At 36.5% G+C, this 24,502-nt stretch overlaps 1 protein-coding gene across 22 annotated transcripts in view; it reads right to left on the bottom strand.

The window, feature by feature from the left end:
• ADGRL2 (adhesion G protein-coupled receptor L2) overlaps positions 1-24,502 on the bottom strand; it is a 217,380-nt gene that overhangs the window by 80,816 nt on the left and 112,062 nt on the right. For all 22 annotated transcript variants that reach the window (XM_037060988.1, XM_037060987.1, XM_037061000.1 and 19 more), the window contains exon 3: positions 5,802-6,015. In XM_037060988.1, the coding sequence (XP_036916883.1) occupies positions 5,802-6,015 (214 nt within the window). The remainder of the gene's footprint in view (positions 1-5,801; positions 6,016-24,502) is intronic.

Below are 24,502 nucleotides of genomic sequence, written 5' to 3' on the forward strand. Positions count from 1 at the left end.
CTTAAGCTGTCTAAATAGGATGAAAATGTTCCAAATCAACGAGAAAAAATATGTCTCAAATTACTTGCTTTCCTGCTGGCTTATGAGACACTATCCTTCTGCACCCATTCTGCCTCCAGGATGGCAACTGCACCTCTGCCCTAAACGCAGGTGTTCTCGAGCTTTCGCAGGCTCGAACTACAGAACTTCTGTGGGCAGTACCGTCTGTCCACCTGCAGGCACCAACTTTATGTTTACGTTAGCTTCATCTGTATGTTCTTTCACCACTCTTGTGAGTGCTGTATCTATATAAACAACTACTTGATGAACTATTAATTTTTTATATGCCACCCTGTTCCCAAATAAACTTAGAGGAGCTTAAATGGGTAATATAACAACCAAACATATACTCAAATTTTATTTAATAAGAGCCCTGTATAGTTTAGCTATGAAGTTCTAGCCAGTTGCTGTCTATATGTGAGTTAAAATGTTTTGGCTAAAAGCTTTTAAGGAGCTAGGCTAATTCCCTAGGTCAAGGACACCTCTTCACTTTTCCAGAGCAATTTCAATGCAAATAAATAAATAAATAAATAAATAGCCTATCTTTGAGTCACTTACACAGAACATATCTTGCTTAACAAAGAGAAAAACTGAGGCATTTATTCTAGTTTCTTGAGAATAGCACATACTACTCTGAGAACCTCTCTGTATTGACAGGATATACTGAAACTCTGAAACGGGACCTACCCATGCACATTAACCTTACCTTTACTACTGAAAACAAAAACAATGAACACTTACTTTCAGGTCTTTAGGCCAAAATGCTAATATCTTAAGGTCATGCTATAGAGCAAAATCTTAGGCAGCAAACTAACTACCTTGATGAGAACACACAGATTCTTAGGCTGAAAAACATGAACAAAAGGACAATGATAAGCAATACCAGAAGAGGATCTAAGGTACAACTGAGCACAAGACTTTCAAGACATTAACTAGACTGTACCCGAGTGCTGCAAAGAACCAATATTATAGGCAAATTCTCATTTACTTCCCATCAAACACCTCAAAGTAGTAGACAGGTTATTTTTGTCTTTAATGAATTCAAGGTGTGAACAACAGTTCATATACTTTTTAAGTTACTCCACTAATACTATCTTCAAAGAGTAATAAAATATTATCTCAAATTGTGATTATTAAAATACATGCCATTTTAGAAAGGAATTTCATTTCTCACTTTTTAGACTGAGCTATTTGGTGTACGCTATCAGTTACTAACAGAGCCTTGATTTCACACTTTAAATAAATAGGAAATAAAGAAAATGAAGAATGAATAATACTTTTACTACCACTACATTCAGAATTACAAGTATATTTATTTACTTGCCTCTCAATGGCTCAAGTAAATGGCAAATCCTGTGTCAATCTCCATCACTACAGGTAGAAAGTGGGGAACCTTCAAATTTAACAGAAAAATTCTAGTGCTGTGAACTTTTCCCCACAAAATTTTCTACGTTAAAGAAAAAAGTCTCTTTTTAATTTTTTAGATTTTATTTATTTATTCTTAGTGAAGGGAAGGGAAGGGAGGGAGAGAAACATCAATGTGTGGTTGCCTCTCACGTGGCCCTCACTGGGGACCTGGCCTGCAACCCAGGATGGACCTTGACTGGGAATTAACCCTTTGGTTTGCAGCCCACGCTCAATGCACTGAGCTGTAGCCAGGGTCAAAAGTCTCTTTTCTATACTACTGAATATCGCATTTTTCATGATTTTAAATGGAAATAACTGCCAAATTATTAGGAATTTGGTAAAAATAGCTCTTTATAGTGAAAAATATATTTTTCTTTTCTCTCTCTCTTTTTGACTGCATTCAAGTATAGTTGTCTCCAGTTTTCCTCCACCATTACCCCCCACCCCAGCCTCCTAAAAATAGTTTTAAATTAAGAACAAAACAGGGGACAAGTACTGCAAGCACTCAAAAATTATTCAATAATAATTCAGTTGCAAAAATACTGTCTACCTATTTTTCTTATAGCTATTTGTTAACTATATAACAGTCGAAAATGGCAGCCTGCCTCTAAGGTTTATATTCTACACATACAACAGAGTGGAGTAATTATAAGCTACCACTATGGAACTCATTTTTAAGTCATCTTAACATTGTCTTCCTGTCAATAAAGTGTTCATGTTTAAAAGGTCACTGTGATGACTAAATAATTATAAGCCTTAGTATAATACAACAATTTAAAAACAGGGTTGTACCCAGTTTTGGAGTTAACTCCTTATTTATATAATACACATGAACTGTTTGGAGATTTTGATAACAAAGGAACATAAAACAATTCTATGCTTTCATAGAATTTAAATACCTCAAAACTTGTAACTCCTTTAAAAGAATTATCACAAGTGAAGCCCACATTTTGTAATATAATGGAACAATAAAAATAACTTGGTATCTATCTTGCACATTTCCTATAATAATAATTATATTTACATTTCTCCTTTGACAAGATTTATGTATTTTTCTATTCAACTGTTTATTTAAAATGTATAACCCCCCACACAAAGGTAGGCTACCCACAATGTACAATTTCTCAAGGCCAGTTCTTCCAGACTCTTTCTTTCTAACTGAGTCCTCCTGCTTTTCACTTGTCAGTCTAGTAAAAGCATGTAATTACACAGAGTAATTCTTTACTTCCTAGTTCTTGCTGGCCTAATTCCAAATGCTGAAATTGTAACACTTCCATTGAACAGATCAACATGTAAAGAATGAATAAATGGTCAATTATTAATGGTTGCCTTTATTGTTTTTCTAGCCGAGGCAGTTCCCAAAGTTTGAAATACTATGTGCAAATTGTTCTGTTCTAATTTTCCTGTAGCACTGAATCTATTTTTCCAAAGAAAATAAGTTATGTTCTGGTGCTTTTCTTCCCTGGCTAGATTTCAAATTCTACATAATCCATAAGGGACTTCAGTTTTAAATTAAAAAAAAACCTTTATCATGTACCATTTATGAAAACAAGATTTAGCCATAATTGTTTAATAACTACCCTTTTAAAAAATAAAAGTAAAGACATGTAATGAAAATCTTTCACAGGTATTGTTTATGTTCTCTGTTTTCTTAAAAATACTGTTATCGGTATGAACATTTTAAAAAACTACTTACTATGAATTACTATAATTGTACTATCCATAAAAATATGCTACTGCAGATTTTATTGATAGTCTCTGTGAAATCACAGCTATTACAGCAATCCATATCCTCACTCTTATGGCATGAACTTTTTTTCTTCCTTTGTCTATCACCTTTTGATGTTTTTAGTGTGCCTAAATTGACCACTCCTCTAAAAATTCTGCTATTTTACCTTGAGGCAGACTAGTAAATAAGCTATAAAAGTAGGCAGACTATTGTGTCCAAAGCAGAAAAAGCAGCAGGAGAGGGTGAAGGCTTTGAAAATAAAGATGAAGGGTTTTCCTGGTAAATAAAATAAAAGACAATAATGTATAAAATTCTGCAATACCTGGATTTCTCTTCAGAGAGTCTCGATGTCCCAAATAAATGTGATTGCTGGATATTCACTGCATTAATTCAATCACGAGGAGTGATGATTTTAATATATAGGAGAAAATTCTAAATAAAATGCCAAGAGTACCAAAATTTAGGGGAAAAGATGCCATACGTCAGGTGCTCTGTGTTGAGGGAGAAGAAAAGTGACCCCACTGTTGGCGGTGTTTTGTATATTCGCTCTCTGTGTAGGAAGGCAACTGTCCACTTAAGAGATATAATTTATGTTAAGTTTATAGCACACTTTCTAACAAACCATTTTAACGCAAAATTAATCAGTGGTTTGTTACTATTTTTGTATATATGTAGAGAGCACATGCATATTAGATACTTAACCTGAATTCTTTGTTTGTTTGTTTTTTAAGCTAAGGGTAAAGAGAATGAGCAGACAAGCCACAGACATGGAGGAAATATTTACAAAAACAATATCTGATAAAGGATTTTAATCTAAAATATATAAAGAGCTCTTACAACTCTACAATACGCAAAGAAACAACATGACTGAAAATGGGCAATAGATTTGAATAGATACCTCACCAATGAAGATATGCAAATGCCAAGTAAGCACATGAGAAAAATGTTCAACATTGGGTCATTGGGGAATTGCGAATTAAAACACGATACCACTACACACCTATCAGAATGACCAAAATCTGAAGAAACACTGGCAACAAACACAGGTGAGGATGTGGATTAAGAGAAACTCTTATTCATTGCTAGTGGAAATGCAAACTAGTAGAGTAACTCTGAAAGACGGTTTGGCAGTTTCTTACAAAATTAAAACACACTCATCACACAACTGGTAATTGTGCTCCTTGGTATATTCCCAAGTGAACTGAAAATTTATGTCCACACAAAAACCTGACTAGAACAAGCAATCAAGGTGTCCTTCAGCGGGTGAATGGATAAACTGGTACATCCAGACTGTGGAGTATTATTTAATGCTACAAAGAAATGAGCTATTAAGCCATGATAAGACATGGAGGAAATTTAAATGCATATTGTTAAGTGAAAGAAGCCAACAGGGAAAGGCTAAGTACTGTACGATTCCAACATTATGCCAGTCTAGAAAAGGCAAAACTATGAGACAATGCAAAGGCCAGTGGTTGCCGTGGGGCTCGAAGGGGGGAAGAAATAATCAGATGGGGCACAGAGGATTTTTAGGGGGAGAAACTGTTCTATGTGATACAGTCACTCCCCCATCCACCCTTTCACTTTCCACAGCTTCAGTCACCTAAAGTCAACTGTGGTCGGAAAATATTGAGTGGAAAATTCCAGAAATAAATAAATTTTAAATAGTACTCTATTCTGAGGAGCATGATGAATCCCACGCGGTCCTGCTCCATTCCACCCAAACCATCAATCATCCCTTTGCCCAGTGTTTCCACACGGCACACACTACCCGACTTCCTAGTATCTCTGTTGTCAGATCAGGCTTGTGTTCAAGTAACCTTTACTCTACTTTCTAATGGCCCCCAAGTGCAAGAGTAGTGTTGCTGGCAATTCAACTGCACCAAAAAGAAGCCACAAACTGCTTCCTTTAAGAGGAGAACCCACAGTATATATAAGGCTCAGTAATATCCAGGTTTCAGACATCTACTGGAGGTCTTGGAAGGCATCCCGCTGGATAAGGGGGACTGTTCACCACAATTGGGGATACGTCATAAACTTGTCAAAACCAACAGAATGTTCAACACTGAGAGTGAACGCCAATGAAAACTATGAACTTTGGGCAATAACGCTGTACCAACGGGTTCACCCACGTTAGCAATCGTACCGCCGTGGTATGAAGCGCTGACAGCGGAGGATGCTGCCCACATTTGGGGGCTGGGCATGATAGCTCTCTGCTGGTTTTGCTGTCATAAATAAAGCTTATTAATGCAAAAACTGAGGTGCATTTATTGCCAAACCCAGACTTTTAAATATTCTTGATATTACAAAAATATTTCAAAACTTTGAAGCCCTAAAAAACAAGATTACATTTAAAATATTATATACCTGTACCCTTTAGTTTGTATCTCTTTTAAAAATAAAAAGATATGTTACAGATTCCTTCTGATACACCAGTCTATATAAAAATGATAAACATTTAAATGTTGAAAACTTATAAAGTAGAAATCAACATCTGTAGGTAAAACCCTAACTTGACTTAATATATAGGCTGAAATATGAACTTCTCCCATCCACTTTGAAATTACCATAATAATTTTACCAATTTAGATACAGCTCTAAACTGGCATGGTAACACAGGAGTCTTTACCTTTGAGTCATAATTTTGAAGGCATCTGGGAGGTAGCAGTCTGTATTCTCCATCTGAAAGGGGTCAGCATCGCAAATCTTGTCATCTGTCCGCCCGTAGTTGGCGCTCTCGATCATGATGACATCACTGCCCGGACAGCGCAGGTCGATGGAGTAACCTTCACAGGACAGTTCTCGCCTAACCAGCCCAAAGGGTAACGCTGCTCTGCTGAAACCTTTAAAAATAAAATAAAAGTAAAAGTAACTTATTTATAACATGTATTATTTACATAGGGCATTCTCAAGTAATGTAATTCAGGTCTACATTCAGGAGATGTCACATAAACTGTGTTTTTTAAGTTTTCCATTCATACATTTATTTACATCCTTGGTTCTTTACCATATGTCAAGAATTTATCATTACACGCACACAAACATACACCCCTTTGGCTGAACTATTCACCTTAATAAGACAGTTTGAAATTACTCTAAACAATCTCACAATCAGAAACTAAGTGGTTCTTTTTGAGCTAAATTACACAATAATGACAAATTTAATCAATGAATAGTTTTACAAATATAGAATGTAACAACTAATCAAGAAGCAGTTTTCATTTACACTGGAATAAAAACTCTGCTATACCTTGGTCTTACAGTCTCATTTAATGTAGACACATTAATTCTTGCTAGTAGCATTACCTTAAATACTTTTTTGTCTTAGCAGTTTCCCTCCAAAGGAACTAAGTCACTATAACAGTAATTTATTATAGCACAGTAATATTTCCATTTATACACATTCTATTCAAAACTGACAAAAATCAGCAGATGGGCATTCAAAGGAGCCAGTACTGCTCCAGGACAGTCCAGCGGGTTGAAACACCCAGAAAGGGCCAAGTTTTCTAAGATTCAGTTCTGTCAATGTACGGAATGGAGATTAAAAAACATCTGTGATGCTACTTTTTTGACCTGTGTGACTCTCAAATGAGATAATGTATATAAGGGCCTAACTAAAACACCTGTCTGAATTTATGCATATTGCATTAGGCTAAGTATAGATAATCACTGTTCATGAATGCTATAAAAATTTCCCAAATTAAAGATTAGAATTTTAAGTTTAACTATTTTTCAATGACGGGCCGGTCCCACAGCAGTAACAGAGCAGAGGAGAAAAGGTAAAAAGCAGAAACAAAACAAGGTGCGCTACGCATTGGTTAGCAGCCGTATCAAAAACTTGTCCTACGCTGCCTTACATCTTTTTAATTTACATTGCATAACCTATCGCCACCTATATTTTTTCTGTTACAACATATTAGCAACAATTTTGGTACCTTTTTCTTATTTCTATCCTTTAATTACAACACATCACAGGAATTACTCTTTCTTACTGAAAAATACCGACCCTCAGCGTAGCCTGTTCTAACACACACACTTCCAGCTGAAGAGCAGGACAGCATTCAGGTCAACCCAAAGCCAAAAACCTCGCTCTGTTTAACGTTTACTGTCGAATGCCTCGCACTAACTCAGTGAAATATAAAGTCGCCTGGATAAACGTGCATTTTCTTTATAATATGAAAACAATTATACAAAAGGGTTAGTGGGTTACACATGAGTATGATTTAGAAAATTAGCAATTCTCAAAACCTGGCTGCCCTCTCAGTTTTACTGAGAAAACTAAAGGTGTAGTTGAAATGAAAAGGGAAGGGAAGGACGCAATTTGGAGCACAGTAATCTGTAGGGGATTGTGGCAAACCCCAACTTTGTTAAATTTCCATTCATGAACTAGGAATGTTCATGGACTGACAAGATTACTTAAAGTATGTGGAGAGGTGCATTATCGACAAAGAAGAAATAGTGAAACTGAGCTGGGAGAATGTCAAGACAAAGAGAAAATAGGCCAACTTTTCTGAGAACTTATTTATGAACTTCCCCAAGTTCAAAAATAAACTTTATATCCTAAGGTCTGTCCAGAAAGTATCCAGCCAATGTTATGACAAATGGACATTTATTGAAAAAGCTACAGGATACAAGAAACATTGTATGTAAGACAATGACACCTCAGGCCCCTTCAACGTAGGCACCTTGGGACCTCACAGAGTTCTCCAAATGCCATCAGCTGCCCCATCCTATTTTCCTAAATCTCACTGAGAGTCTGAAATCTCTTCCCTTTCAAAGGTGATTTTAGTTTAGGGAAAAGCCACAAGTTTCAGGGCACCAAATCTGGGCTGTGTGTGTGTTGGGGGGGGGGGCGGGGGCGCCGAGTCAACTGGGTGATTTGATGTTCTGCCAAGAAGCTCTGCGCGAGACATGAGGCATAGGCAACCATGTTGTCAGTGATGAAGCTGCCAGATGCCCGTAGCTGTGGCCTTCTGAACCATCCAAATAGTTTCCGCAGAGAAATGTTCAAGCTTAATGCAAAATCTGATGCAACTTTGTTGCTCTATTGGCTCCGTCATTTTGAATGTGAAGGCCACACAGTACCTGTGCTCACTCAAGGGAGTCCACTGCCCCACTGACTAGTACAGTGAAGTTGTCATTGTTCACGCATGAGCATTCTAGTCCACTCTCCTTGGCTGTCAGGTTACATCGATGTTGTGCGAACTGTTCTCCTTATATTAACAATGGCTGGATTTTTTTGGACAGACTACACACACATCCACACACATATATAAAACTGCTTTCTTCTGCCCTGACTGGTGTGATTCAGTGGACTGAATGCCAGCCTGTGAACCAAAAGGTTGCTGATTCAGTTTCCAGTCAAGGCACACACCTGGGTTGTGGGCCAGGTCCCCTGGTGAGGGTGTGCAAGAGAGGCAACTGATCAATGTTTCTCTCCCTCTCTTTCTGCTTCCCTTCCCCTCTCTCTAAAAATAAATTAAAATCTATTTTAAAAACTGCTTTCTTCCATTTCCCAGTTACTGGACTGGATTGCCTTCACAAATAATCCAGCTTAAACTAGATTTATTATATTTAATTGAAATATTTTAGGGTGTCACAAAGAACCTCTATTTCTGAAGCAAAAGCTGCGTGGAAATTCGAATAAGTGACATAAAATTGTGGAGCACAGTTTAAGTAAAAATATTGTGATTAATGCTAATTTTAAAAATTCAGTATTTTCACTACGTTAAACTCACGAAAAAGCACAATAAAACTTATTCCTAAATATTTATTTATCCCCTTTCCTGCACACTAATGACTTAGTATATTGAGTCAAATGGAAGAAACTATCACAGGTATGGCCAGTATCTCTTAATTACACTTCCATCTTTTGTACATGAAGTAACTCTTTTTTCTTATTGTTGTTCAAGCACACTAGTTTCCGTTTTACCCCCCACCCCTTCCCCACCCCACTGCTTCCATCCTCAATCCTACTCCCCTTTGGCTTGTCCATGGGTCCTTTATACATGTTCCTTGGCAACCCTTCCCCTTTTTTCCCCGTTATCCCCTCCTCCCCTCTGGTCATTGTCAGTTTGTTCTTTATTTCCATGTCTCTGGTTCCAAACAGTGTTTTGCTCCCTTGTTTGTTTTGTTGATTATGTTCCACTTATGGATGAGATCATATGGCATTTGTCTTTCACTGCCTGGCTTATTTCATTTAACACAATGCTCTCCCCAGTTCCACCCATGCTGTAGTGAAAGATAGGAGGAGTTTCTTCTTTCTTTCGGCTGTGTAGTATTCTATTTTGTGTACGTGAAGTAATTCTTAATTGTTTAATTTTACAAATAATTTGCCAAGACTACATGACTGATACCTAAACATTACTTGGCATCAGAGTTACCTGGTAAATGTTTTTAAAAAGATAGATCTTCAAGCCCTAATCCAGACCTATTCGATCAGAATCTCTAGGTTCAGATGAAGCTAAAATATCTGTTCTGGGGGAGGAAAACATGAACTTTTCTGCAGCACACTGATATATAATAACTAAGTGTGCCAAGAATTTCTCCAAGGCCTTTATAAAATAGTTTTTATTTTTCTATTGGGATTACATATTTTAAGTCATTGTCATCGTATTTCCCATTAATTCTCTAACACAACTTTATTTTAATCTTTTATTTTATTCATAAAATAAATAATAAGTAAAAATCTTTTATTTTCTTAATAGGCACTCTGAAATGTTTTTCTGCTAAACCTAACGTCTGGACCCACATCAGAGGAAGTTCATATATAATGTGTTTTCTCCCAAGTATTGGTGAGCATTGGTGCTGCTGCAATATTTTCTTTTTCATATCATGACTGGATTTAAATCTGTAGAGTTCGTCTCCCCCCGCAGTGTGCGTCTCCCCCCGTAGTGTGCAGCTCCTGTGTCACTCCTATTACTGCTGCTGTTGTTACTTTAATTCTAATTTTTATTTTCTCCTCTGGCTTCCTAGGGATCACCCCCATCTTCACAAAGCTCAGTGATCAGGCAACGACTGAACAGAGACTTTTCACAAAAACCATGAACCATAATACAATCTCTAACCTCTGCAGCATGATCTGAGTGTGTGTTGGGAGTGTTCGGAATCCAGGACATGTTCAACTCGGCCTGGGTTGTTTTTCTCATCAACACGTGTAGAGCTTCCAGTTTCTCAAGAAAGCACGGAAAACTTTGGGCTCTTTCATTTCCAAGTTTTCCAGGTTATGTTTCAGACTGGGTCTGCAGTCTCCCGACATGGGACCGCCACCTCGGGCAGAGCTGTGGGTTCTTCTCCCTATCAGTTTTCCAGTGTTTACTGCTTTTACTGACAATACTGCTGGATATGGATCCCCCCCCACCCCACTCCACACAAAGCCACTTTTCCCTGGCAGTGAAGTCACTGAATTTCAAGGCCAGTCTTACCCTACAGAAAGGACTCAAAGGACATGCATATCTCAGGAGCTGCAGTGGGGGGTGGGGACAGCAGCAGCCCAGGCTGGCAGGATTTAAACTTTCACAGTTCACACCCCAAGTTCTGCCAGCTTTTCATAATTAAATGCCCCCAATTTCTTACATGGCTTTGGTTTAGTTTCCAGAGCCCTAACGTGGTTGTTGCTGACAATTCTTCCCAGGTTCATCCTCATCTGGGAACGAGCGGGATTGGCCGCTCTTGTCACCCCATCACCACCAGGAGTTCCGCTAAAGACTACAAATAATTACTGACGATATTTTCTCAAAACAATTGTATGCAAGAGGGATTATTATTATGACCATTTTACAGAAACTGAAGGGTGGAAAAATTACGTTTTACACGATCACAAATCCAATACGAATGAAATGAAGGTTTGAGGCCTAGTAATACAGTTCCCAGGTTCATGGTGTTTGATGTCACTTTAATGACCCTCCAAATGATAATGACAATCAGCAACAGGTTTGGGGACTCCTCGCGGAGGGCATAGTTAGGGTGTACTCTGTGCTTCTAGTTTCAGAGCAAGAAGAGCAGAAAAGGAAATACTGCCTGATGGCCAAGCATTCAATGAAACTGGTCAGCCAACATAATCAACATAAAGAAATTCCAAATTGAAGCCTTTTATTCACACTACTACTATGACATTTATTCTAAGATGTATGTTCAACTTACATCTATTTCAACAAAGAAAAAAATAAGCATTCCAACAGGTGTAATCCAATCCATCTTGCAGCCCTGACAATTGAAGAAAAAACTTGTGGGAGACCCTGGGAGCAAAAAAATCAATACTGCAGCTTTGTGCTGTGCAAATGTGAATACTGCCAGAGAGCGGTGCTTAGAGTAAAATGAACTGTTTTGCTCCATTTTCTCCACTCTGAACAAATGATTTTGAAAAGACAATTTTTCCCCCCAAGCTATAAAATGTCAAGCAATAACTCTCTGTGCTTTAGGCTGGTGATTGGAATAAATACCTCCCAGCAACAGGTGCAGTGACTTAGGCCTGAAATCATTCACATTCAGGGGATAACTCCTAATAAACAGATGCACTGCTACCAGATGGGAATTTGTGAGACCAGAATTGGAATTCTGTCACTGAATTTTGCATCATGTATGAGCATTTTTGCAAGAAAATATGCTACTGTGGCAATAAATAGTACATGCTGCTATAAGCTTAGACTTGATTGGGAACATTTTGCTTTTCTAACATTGTCTCCATTCAGTCTGCCTTTTGCACATTTCTGTAAGATCACGCACGCCTATAAAAGTCTTCCCATTAAGCTGTAATGTAAAAACTTCCACTTTCCTGGTACTGTTTTTCTTAATTACTTGGAACTGAACCCTGTCATGGATGCTGGTGTTCATGCTGTCACGGGTTCCGGGAAGCACCGTGACTTCTGATTATCAGAGACCTCGGTGGGGCTGGGGCTGTGACTTCAAGCTCTGCTGCAACATTAACTCAGGCCATAGCCTATTACCAGTGCTGGCATGTGAAATCTCCGACTTGTCCCTGTTTATATATGTTAATGAGATTTCTTCCTAAAATGGAAATGAGAAAAATACTTAACAAGGAGGGGACATGATTTCAACCAAGCCTGAACTCTAGCTTATAAGCTTCCAGAAAACTTGATTTCCAATTCATTGGAATTTCGAGAATGGGAAAAGCAAACCTAAAAGGTAAAAATATTTCAGGAGTAGTTTAACTTGTTCATTTATCTCTGCATATTCATGAAGTCATCAAACAAAAAAATCCAGGACATATAATAAAACTTGTCTTTTTATACTAAACTTTTCTTTGTATACAGCCTGTGAAAACTTATTTCATGTATGTTTGCAGACTGTCACTCTATGGTTTTAGTTACCCTATTACTCTATTTAGGAAATAACTTTATCAATCCAAACATCTAAACTTTTTATTCATTAACATTATAGTCCTTTTAACTTGTCAGTATTATGTGAGGAGCCTGAATTGTAACAGTGGAGGGGGAAAAAACCTACTCTCACCTTTCAACTTGTTTTCATACCAAGAATAAAGAAAAGAATGCAATACCATTTTCCAGCTTAAGAACACACACTTTGAAAATGTAGCAATTTGACTGTAAGTAAACTTGGTTATGAACATGAAACACCAATCAAATCCTTACAGAAATGTAAAGTGTGTGCGAAAGAAAGTGTTCAATTTAACATCATGTAATACACAATAATCAACTCACTATACACAGGTGATAGATATGCCTTGGCTTCTTGGGTCATTTATTTACAGCTATTTTTTATTTTTGAATATATTAAATTGTGAAGAGTTTCAAACAAATTGTTTTCTAAGAGGAATATTTAGTTTTAAGCAAAATCAATCTACATACAAAATACTGTGAATTAAATTGACATATACAAAAAATTCCTAACAAATAAATGCTTGATGAAAAAGTGAATGCATAATTAAATCCAATTACAGAAACAACAAGGGTTTCTTGGGATTCACTAAGTAACAAAATACTGGACACATTTTGCCACTCAAAGGTAAAAATTTATTTTTAGAACACCATTAAAAGCAGTTAGGTTCCAATATTACTACTTCTGAAATCCTCTTAATAATTTTAGGGAGAAAGTATACGAGTCCTTCTAGACATTTTGGGGATTAAATTCCTCATTAAAAAGAAATTAATTTCTCCACTAAAAACTTGTAAACCACTGATTAATAATTCACAAATGCCATTAAAATAAAGCAATTTAAAAGTTATAAAATTCTATCAGTTTAATTCTGAACTCTAAAAGAAAAATTCCTAATAAGCATGTCTGTTAAAAATAATATATGCCACAAAGAGAGGCTATCAATAGTCTTAGCATATAACTGCAACTTCTTCCAAATTCACAAATATAGAATACTTAATTCCTATCTCCTTCATTTTAGAAAAAATAGTGAATTTTGTATTAAGCCACAGTGTTACCCTTACCACTCAGTGACTATGTTTAAACTATTTCCTATGCACTGAGTATTTTACACATTTTTCTCTTAGACGACAACTACTCTCCAAAATCCGGTTCAAGGCTTCCCTAATAATGGGGAAAGGAAAATCTGAGCTCAGGTGAGGCCTATTTTCTTTCAATGATCCCTGCGCCTGAGTCACTTTCACGAGAAGACAGTTCTTGAGGAAAATTATCTTACCTCTCTAGATGACCAATACAATGCCCAAATGTAGCAGAGTGAGTTTACACTGCTCTGTTTATAGAAGGCATAAAATAAAGGTACATTAAATAAATGGATGTACAAATAAATTAAGTGATTGAACAAATAGGACCTTCTCTACCAGAGGAGGTAACATACTCTAAGATTCTCTTTACTCACGCAGTCCTTCCCCAAGGAACTCTCAGCTGCTCAATAGGAAGAAGTGAGTCCTATTTACTTTTGTATTCTTTGTCTCCAGCACAGTGCACGGCACATAGTAGGCATGTTCATTTTACTTAGTTTTACCTTATATTTTTTTATACTTTAATTCCTTATACAAAAGGATATCCAATATACCCAAGAATACAAAATGAAAAAAAAATTATGGGAGAGAGAAAACACACCACAATTTTATCTTTTTATATGTTGGCTTTAAAGTTTCCAGTTTTAAAGCTAAGAAAATGTTTTATGAAAAATTCAGATGTCAGGTGACTAAAAATATAACAAAGATAACATCCCCAAATCAGTGGGCCTTAATTATGAAATGCATCCTTCAATGACTGACCTTCAAAATCATCCAGGAGTTGAGGTCCTTAATCACACAAAAGCATCACAAAGACTAAAAGAGCAAATTAACCCCCCTCTCTTTTTCCTTCCCCCAGAAAAACAGGGAATACTCTTACATTTATTATTTTTATAAGTAGTTAAAACCAGTTTAACTTTAAGTAGTTGCTATCGGAAATGCAATTTCAGAAGTCATTCACATTGTACCATAAAATTAAAATTCTTAACTAATTCTGCATAATTTATTCACTGATAACAACAACAAAATTTGAAAATAATCTCAAAGTAACAAAACATCAATTTCATTATTTCCTCTGGCACAATTTCTTTCTACTTCCATAGTGATCATTTAACATAATCTTTTCACAATTTTTTTTTTTGCAGTGCTTCTGTTACTAGAAGTTCTATTGCTTCTCTGACACACTCAACCTCAGAATGTTTGTTTTTAAAAGAGGTTAAATGAGAAACAAATATGCAAAAATAGGAGACCTGTCCCCTCATCCAGTGACTCACCCCAAAAGCCATACTGGCTGAAACATTCTCTTCCTTGCTGTGTTAGTCTGATGAATAAAGCTAGTTAGAGCAATTTCACTAAAGTATTCCCCGGGCAGGTCTCCCAGATTCAACAGTCAAAATTTGGATTCTAAGACTTTTTGTTAATGCCCTATTATCTTTAAATATAAGCAAGAAAAAGTTTGTTTTTAATTCACACAAAGTTATGAAACATAATTTCATTTTTACATATATTCATAATTTCATCTTTAAAAAGCACATTTAAGTCTAATTACAAGAGGAACAACAACGTATATGAACACAGGATTTTCATGTCAATTAACTTTTATTTGGCAACGATGATCTCTAAAGGTGTAAAGAGGTTACCAGTGTAACAAGTGGCTTCCTCATTAAAGGTATCTATATATAGGGGCAATTAATACCAAGTCTAAAATGTATTTGAGTTAACTACATAGAAACTGCACTGGAACCACACGCTCATTTCACTCAATTTCAAACAGGAATCCAAATGCAATCACATTCAACCACAGCTGATATGAATGAATGAATGAATGAATGAATGTATGTCCTAGAAGGGAAAAGCTTTCTATCTCCATGTACATGAAGTATTTATTTCTCACTTCAGGTGTGAAAGACAGCCTAAAACCAGTCTCAACTCTTATACCTTGACTTTTCACAAACTGTTACCCACACTAACAATTTAGATCATTTGTGTCAGACACTTAACCTTTTTCCCACTGAAGGGAGAAATTTTCTTTCTTCCTCTATGCTATAAGTCACTCTTCCCCCCAAACTTCAGAAGACCCATTCTCAAAGTTAGGACATTTTTTTAAACCAAACACAGTAAATACCTATCAAAGATCACAGAAAGCCTTTTTTGCTAAAGGTAAGAAGGCATTTTCCAACATGGTTCTAGAAGAAAAACTAATAAAATGTTTACTGAAGTAGTTTCCCACCTCAAAAAATAACTAGTCCTAAACTAAGTTTTTTTTAATTTCCTTTTTCCCTCTAAACAGTGCTTAATATTTTATTCTAAATTATGCTACATACATGAAATTTTTAAGCCCAATTCTAAATTGTCACTACTAACATAAGACTCTTCCTTTACCATTGAAGATTATTTTTCTCTCATAAAGGGTTATAAAGATACAGAGTTATAGGAACAGCTCACTGACTACTAAGTAAGAGGGTGTTTAAAAGTCACCCCAGCCAACAATGCACCATTGTGCTACTACTTGTCTCGATGTTCCTGGACCAATTAAAAATTGTAAAATAACAAGGAGTGAGACCCAATGCTGTAGTGAGCCCATCTGTGAATTTCTCTTCAAAATGCAAAGTCAAAAACAATCAAAACCCCACCAACAGAAAACAGCATTTCTAACCTTTTACAAACACCTTTGGTAATGACACTCAGACACTGCTCATTCATTCAACCAGTTGTACTTATGTCCTTAGCTCATTCTAATTCCTCCATTGCACCAGGGAATAAACCACAGAAAATAACAATTCTCCACTAGGAAGCAACTCCACTGCTTCCACAAACTACAGAAATCCCACTCAGTGGAAAAAGTCCTCCCTGAAGCAAAGTGATAACTTATAAAACTACTCTACTAATTGTGATACCATGAGGTGAAAACAGAAACCATTTCCCAAAACGATACAAAGGCTATCAGATAATTTCTCAAATGCCAATAATAATGGCTTTGATTTCATGGGTGGTTTGGGTGTGATTTTTGTGCTCTGAGGTAGCGGTTTATTCCTTTTGTTATTGTTCTCTTTTTTTGGTTGCATTTTTAATGAAAAGATGAGGTTCCAGAGAACACACTCACCTATTTTCAAATCTGTGTCACCTGAACCCTTAGGGAGAAAGGGAGGGCGGGATAAAGAGACATTTAAATCCCACACTGTAAAGGTATAAGGCGTTGCCTCAAAAAGAAACTAATACTACTTTTCCGCAGAGCTGAACTTACATCCTTCCTTGTATTTAACTTTCAAACTGAACATCAAGGGAACTAAGAAACACCATGGTGGGAAATCCAAGGGTAGAAGCCCCGACCCTACAGACAACCCACTGTCATCCTTCCTGCTTGCTCCCCACAGATGCCCAGAGTGCGGAGGTGGTGCAGCCGTTCCAGTGTCTAGTTTCACACATTCTAACAAATGACAGTTGACCCTTGAATAACACGGGTTTCAACTGCCTGTGTCCACTTATAAGCAGATCTTTTCAATAAATGCTATAAATATATTTTCCTTATAAAATTTCCTCTAGCTTACTTTATTGTAAGAATGCAGTAGATAACACATATAAATACAAAATATTTGTTAACTGTGTTGTTACTGGTAACATTTCCAGAGAGCAGGTTGTTAGTACTGAAGTTTCGGGGAAGTCAAAAGGTACACACTGATTTTAGACCACGTGGGGTCCACCCCCTAACCTTCATGTTGTTCAAGGGTCACGGTTTAAGGAGCTACAAGAGAAACGACACGTAGGGACCCTGTCTGAGTCAGGGTCGCCGTGGTCGTCACCTCCTCCTCATTTCCTTCTTGCTCTTGGTTCCAAATCCTCCCCCCAACTCAATCAAGGCTTCTTCCCAGGGCATCCCAAGGCCGCCACTTTGCTGATGTTTGTGTGTTAAATCTTACTTGCTGAAAGGAGGATGAGTGATCTACTTTCATGAAATTAACTATTCATATTTAAAAAATAAGCTAATGGTACCTGCGACACCAATGTACTATGTGGAAAATTCACTTATTCCATATAATTCATCAAAATGTACCAATTTAATGTTTACACCGTTGTGTCCTAAATAATTTATTCACAATCTAAAATCTAATATGTGCATTTCTGCCTTCGTAACTTTCCTTATATCATTCTCCCCCATCTGGAATTCCCTACAGTTATGCTCCGTTTCTCCCCTCCCCCACCCCATTTAGGGGACATGAGCTCCCTCCTCTTAAAGTCTTCTGTAGCAGAAGATACAGTATAAAACTATCAAGAAACTAACTGAAAAAGTAGGCTTGATTCAGAGATGAGATGATAACTTTTGCACTTAGGTCACAAATTATGTGCCTAAGACTTCCAAAATCACTATAATAAATGTTAGGTTTTTCAGAGAGAAGTATTACAGGAGGGGGTCACTGTGGGTTATCATGCTGCCTCACATGCAGTGTGCTCTTGTGCACTGAGTTCTGCTGAAAAGGCGAAGAGCCAGGACATCCCTATTCCTAAGGATGCCCCAAGAATGCGGAAACAAAGAACCACTCCTGCCGTCGCTCTCTCCATCCCCCTGGTCTTCGGACTTCTAATTTCCAGTTTCTGCTCCGCAACAGTCTTCTGGCACGCTTGTCAGCCACACTGACTTGTAGCAAAGCATCCACTTATCTCCCACAGGCTGGCTAATGCGCTTGCTTGTTTCCTGTGTTCTTTAAAACTTGGTTCTTGGCTGCACTACCTTCAAAATCTTGGTCTTCTGGGACAAGAAGGCTATTTCTAGGGACTTCTTGAACCACAAGCTCTTTTGCGAACGTACACTGTTCAGCACTGACCATCTAGATTTGAACCTGGGTACCTGTTTCCTAGCTGAGTGATACAATACAGTTCCGAGGCAAAGCTCCCAACTTCAGTTTCCCTATCTGTATAAAATCCTGTGTCTCACAGGATTTTGTAAGGATTAAGTAAGTTACTGCATTTTAAAGTCTTCAAAACAGTGCCTGGCAACTGTAAGTGCTATATTTTGCCAGCAGACTCTTCTTACAAGTGGTGCATCTGACACCATTGCTTAAGTTCTGGATTCTATCTCCAGTGAAATAAGGGAACCACCTAATTGGTAAATTATCAACCAGATGTAATTGAGTAACTCATTATATGCAGATAATTTTCAGATTATGAAGTTATAATTACAGGTCATTAGAGATCAGCTGGCTTATTGTTCCCTTGTCTGTTCCCTACACTTCGAGGGCTCAAAGTTCATGTGCCAATTTTGCATGGGGACATATGTGCACATGCGCACACAGTGCACTAGACCACAGGTCAGGAAAAAAGACAGAGATTTGGAATAATTTAGAATATTCTACACACAGGGTACATTATCTTACTTAATTATCACAATGGTCCTGGCTGAATCCACAGAATATCCTGGCTGCTAGTTGAAGTCTTACCCCTCCCCTTTTAAGATTAGAAACATTAGAGTCCCTTCTGAGGCGACTTCTCTGACCACATACCAAACCTATCTTAAGTCTCAGCTCTTAAACTGAGTTCTAATTATGACAATACACTTCGGACATGCTCTGCATTTACCACCTGGCTTCAAACCTAAGTACTTATGTGTTCCTCCTTTTAAAGAAAAAATTCCTTAAAGGCAGGAATAAATACTCTTGTTTAATCCCAAGCACAGTACTTGGTTACATAGGCACTTAATGATGTCAATTTTACAGCTCAGAAAATGGAGACTATTCAGATTTATCCAGGGTCACAATGATAGGAAGGAGTGAGAAGACAGCCTTTAATGCTCCTCTTACTATATACCATGCTAACTCGTCAAGTTCTATCTGTAGTTAATTTTTTAGATTCCGGGCCACTTCAGATCAGCACCCCTTTAGCCTGTTTTACCATGGGTATTGTTGCAATCCTAACAAAGGTTTCCTAGGCATTTAAATTAAATCCATCAAATGCACATTGAAAGGGACACAAATATTTTTTCATAGATTTTCAATAGGTTATTTTAAACTTATTTTGTAAACTGTGTATTTGAACATGTAATTCCCTCATCTAGTTAAATCTGTATATTATAAAAGTGGAAATTTTATTTGAAATTCTAATGGGCAAATTATCAAAGTCATCCAAAAGTCAGTAACAAATGTTTTAATGATGATGTAACTTCACTATATGTAACACTGCCATGCAGTTCAGACGTCAGCACTTTTAATTGCCCGCACTAAATGATCAAAGACCATCAAACTTCTGTAGGTTGTAAACAACAGACTAAAGTGACCTTTGCTTTCACCGTCGAGTACAAAGTCAGTTTGTCGAGTAGATTAATCATCACAATAAAATTCCGTATCATTATTTATGAAAAAAGACGCTTGCCCAGACATTACTTTGTGATAAGAACATATATATATTGTCAGTCTATACTGATATGTCCTCTGTGCATATCAAACAACAAATGAGCAAACAAACAGAAAAAAACCCAGATTATTCTATACATTGGGAGCTACACAGAAAGTTTTCCCGATCCAGATAAAGCTTTTAGGAGGAACCTGCGCTGGGGTGTGCTTTATGAAGATGAAAAAACAACTACCCATATTTTTATGTAGAGACTGTCATCTTGCCAGGGTCCCTGTATCTTGGTCTCCTATCTTTACTAACAATTTTACCTAACAAAATAATCAGACGTACTCACTATTTCTAAATATTCTTACCATTTGCTTTTTCAGACGCAATGTGTTATGAGTGTTATATGATCTGTGAACTTAAGAGAGACAGTGCTGTCAAAAATCTAGTAACTTTAGGAACAAAAATTATGTAACCATCTTTAACAAGTAACTCCATATTTCCTCAGGTACAATTAAGAAGTTTTTCATGCATCTTCCCAGTGTCCATCACACTATAACCTGAGATCACATGCTTTCCAACTAAAGATGAAAAAGAAAGTCTGTTTGAGGGTGCAAATAGCTCCTGTTCTGTACACAAACTACATTCACAGCACCTTAATAAATACATGTTAGCATATCAACAATATCTTATCATATGTTCAAATTTATTAAATTAAATTTTAATTCCTTGAGATAATTCCATTTGTAATTTTTGAACTCAATTTCCTATTAATTACCTTACTTTTATCGCATATTTCCATTGTTTGGTTCGTTTATTCCTCACTGAAAGACTTACTGAATGGTTGCCACAGGCTAAGGAAAACACAATATACTGAACTGAAATTCTGCAGTTTCAGCTTTTAAGTAACTCACTCTTAAAACTATGAAGCAAGAGCACATCATACGGTGAGAGAAAGGTGAATAACCTCACAAAAGATGGAAAACTATCTTGACAGGAAAGATGTGGAGGAAGGTTCCTCAGGAAAAGCAACATACAAAAATCTCCAAAATCGAGAATACACAACATGAAACAGGTGAGGATCTGACCAGAAGTGAAATGACAAAAAGACCACATCAAAGCCATTTTTAACCTACTGCTATTATTTCATTCTAAGAACTTTCATTTTAAAAGTATACTACATTATATGAAATGAACAATTTTGAAAGTATTCTTTGAAATTTTTTCTCACTATAGTTTTTGTTTAATCAGTCACTCAACATTTCACATGTATTTACTTGGGTATTTTGCAATGGTATCAAAAGCTGACCTGGTATTTCTAAAATATCAAATTGAAACTCCATGGGCTGAAAAACTCAATGAAACTCCTTTAGTGTGCTGTGTAAGACTGTCAAACTAATTTACTGCACATCCTAAGATGAGTTTCTGACTCACTGTAACAGCCTCCACTCTCATCACTGTGTGCATTGCCCCTCTAAAACTCTCCTACAACTCACTGCCTCCGTACCTTGAGTCTGTCTGTGCTCGGGTTTAACACCACTGTTACCTTTATCTTTCTAGAAATAGATTCAATCCTATCAGGCGTAATGGGCTTGACAGCTCACCCTGTCAAAGGACGGCATACAAGGCCTCCTGGCTTTCTAGCCACACCCAAAGTGTCCAGACTCATCTCCCGGTTCCGTTCCCCAAATGATTCACATCATACTCATCTTTCAAGAACACATTCTAATGTCATGAGGTATTTTCTAAGCCTGACAATCAGAATGAATCATTTACTCTTTACATTCTCACAGCTTTTATATAAGCCTAAATGATCACACTTAGTAATTAGGAATAATCAAAATTTATATAGGTAGTATTCTCTCAGAGTAACAAGACCTGCACCTTTCTATTTATTTTTTTCCTAAATAATCTGCACATGATAAATTCTATTTCTTAATTACAATCTTAGAAAATCTAAGTAATTAAAATCTCATTTGGGGATACTAGAACAGGGAGAGACTCTTAGCACTCCCATCCTAGTATTTCTTTATATATATTATATATTTTAACAATATCCCACAGGCATATTACTATGCATCAAAACAAAATATACTTATTATGTTCACATACAACTTTCATTTAAATATTACTATGTATAATTTACTTGCTATTTTTCCGTTTAAGTGCTATTCATACCCACTAAAATACTGTCATTGCAAACTGATATTCAATGGCAATCTACAATTTGAAAGGACTAGTCTAGTTCAAATCTTTAAATAAAGCAATGGGAATCCAGGATGACCATAGGAATTCCCCCAAGTTCCTGAGCCAGCTTAGCTAGTATCAGTCAGACATTACATTCTAAGACACCCATCACCCTGCCTAGGCAACCATTCCACACGGTCTCAATGTGCATTCTGTGTATTCTTCCAATTGGTTCAAGAAAAACCTGAAGCTTCCAATGAGTACACAAAGCTCTACTCTGGAAAAAGGAATGACTCTCTTTTAATATTTAATATCACTTATAAATTTACTTATAATAATCCCTATTAAATAGCAACAATATATACTCAGAGGGTCTGGCTTTGGCTAATTACACTAGAGGGCACTTCTCAGTGTCTCTAGACTTCAACACTAAGTGCATCTTTCTCAGAAAGTGTGTCACATTCCTGGAATTTCAGAGCTATGGTCTTTTAATCCATTACCAGTTTTCTACCAAGGGACTACTGTCTTGTTTTTCTTACATTAATTATATATAGAATCCTCAGGCAGAAATTCTGACAGAAAGAATGGAAATGAGCTAATAAGCAGATGCTATTTTAATTAAAAAGAGTACATGCAAATAATTCATTTTGAATAAGAATTCAATAAAGGTTTAAAATTATTTTTATTTGTCAGCTTTTGCTGTTCAAATAAAAACCCCATGTTAAAAAGCTTATCACATTTGATTGCTAATAATGCAGAATAAGTAGTCTACTTAGAAATTCATCTGCAAGTTAATAAGTATCTCGGAAATATTTAGGAAGAGAAAACATAGGAAATACAAAATTATCTGATGGTTAACTCACTTTAAGAAGCTGAACTCTGGGGCAATATAAAAGGTATGTAATTATGCAGATAATTGCAAAAATATGTCTTTTACATCTAAAACAACACATTTTAATACAAGCTATTTTAAATTGCTTCAACACAAAAAGGTAAAATGCACTTGTTGCAGCCATGCTTCTCAGAAGATCCCCAAGGGGGTCATATAGGTAAGTCTGTGGTAAGTGCTGATTAACAGCATCACCCAACACAGGGTCCATTTAAGTTAACTGCTACCCAAGATGGCCTGCCTAGGTTTTCACAGAGCTATGGTCAAGCCTAATCTGTCCCTGTTTTAAAGCACCATCAGTGGAATGTTTCAGTGTACACCTTAACAATAGTAACAACGTATTCAAATATGGGGGATTATGGGCACCCCAGCCTTTAATTAAATCACAGAGTGAGGTTTTGGAGTAGTAAGTAATAAATCACAATGAACCCTCAATCTGGTAGTCACGGAAACTACTCTGCCTCTGCCGTAACAGCCGAGGTCCCCACCTTGCCCTTTCTGACACTGCGCCTTGTCATGCATTCTGGTCAGAGACTGAGCAAGTAGCTTCTCTATTCCTCTCAGTCAATCATGCAACACGCACTGAGCTTGCCTGAACAGGGCCGTGCAACCACACAAACGCTGAGTTCAAAGCCATTCCTTTTCTACATGGAGACAGTAATTAACTCGTGAGGAGCAGTTTATTCTCACCACGCTTTAGATCAGAAATGGAACCAAGGCACCTTGGCAGTCGTTGGAAGCTGTGTTTATAGAAAATTTTGACTAAGAACCAGTAGTTATTAATATCCAGTAGTTATTAATATCATAACATAAAACCTTAATTCAAAAAAATTCTTTGAATATAAAGATGAAATATTAAGATTGAAAAAGATATCAACAGATATTTACATTAAAACATACATTTAACATTTATAATTCAAATATAGGTAGAACAGTAAAATAAGTGCCAAATGTTATTAATAGCTCAAAATGGTTAACTTTTCCCTCATTATTTCAATTTTTTATAATAGTCATTTTTAGAATAATAACTACCTAAAAGTAAAATCCTGAAACAAAATTCACAATTTATGTCTCTAGTTTCATACAGTTTCCATTATTTATTAATTATTTTGATTTCTTTAACTACATTCCATTAAAAAGATTTGTTTTCTAAAATAACTACTTGTTTTCAAAAGTACTATTTTAGTTCATTTTTTTGTATTTTGGAACACTATTTTTTAGATCATCTAATTTTGAAGTTCCCTCTACTAATTCAATTACTAAAGTAAAAGCAATATTATAAATATGTTTTTAATTCTATCAGTCTACATTAAAAATCAAAATTATCTTCTTTAACAGCAAGACAACTACCATGATTCATTGTACTTATTTTTTTTCTGTTTTATTTACTTAAACTCAACAATGGGTCACAGATAAATCATGTTTCCCTAGAACTGGTGACTCACCTAACTATAAAGACAGTAACACTGATTATAAGAGTTTTTGAGAGAGTAA

This window comes from Sturnira hondurensis, unplaced genomic scaffold, assembly GCF_014824575.4.
Source record: "Sturnira hondurensis isolate 20B ecotype Veracruz unplaced genomic scaffold, ASM1482457v3 Scaffold0013063, whole genome shotgun sequence".
Classification (NCBI taxonomy): Eukaryota; Metazoa; Chordata; class Mammalia; order Chiroptera; family Phyllostomidae; genus Sturnira; species Sturnira hondurensis.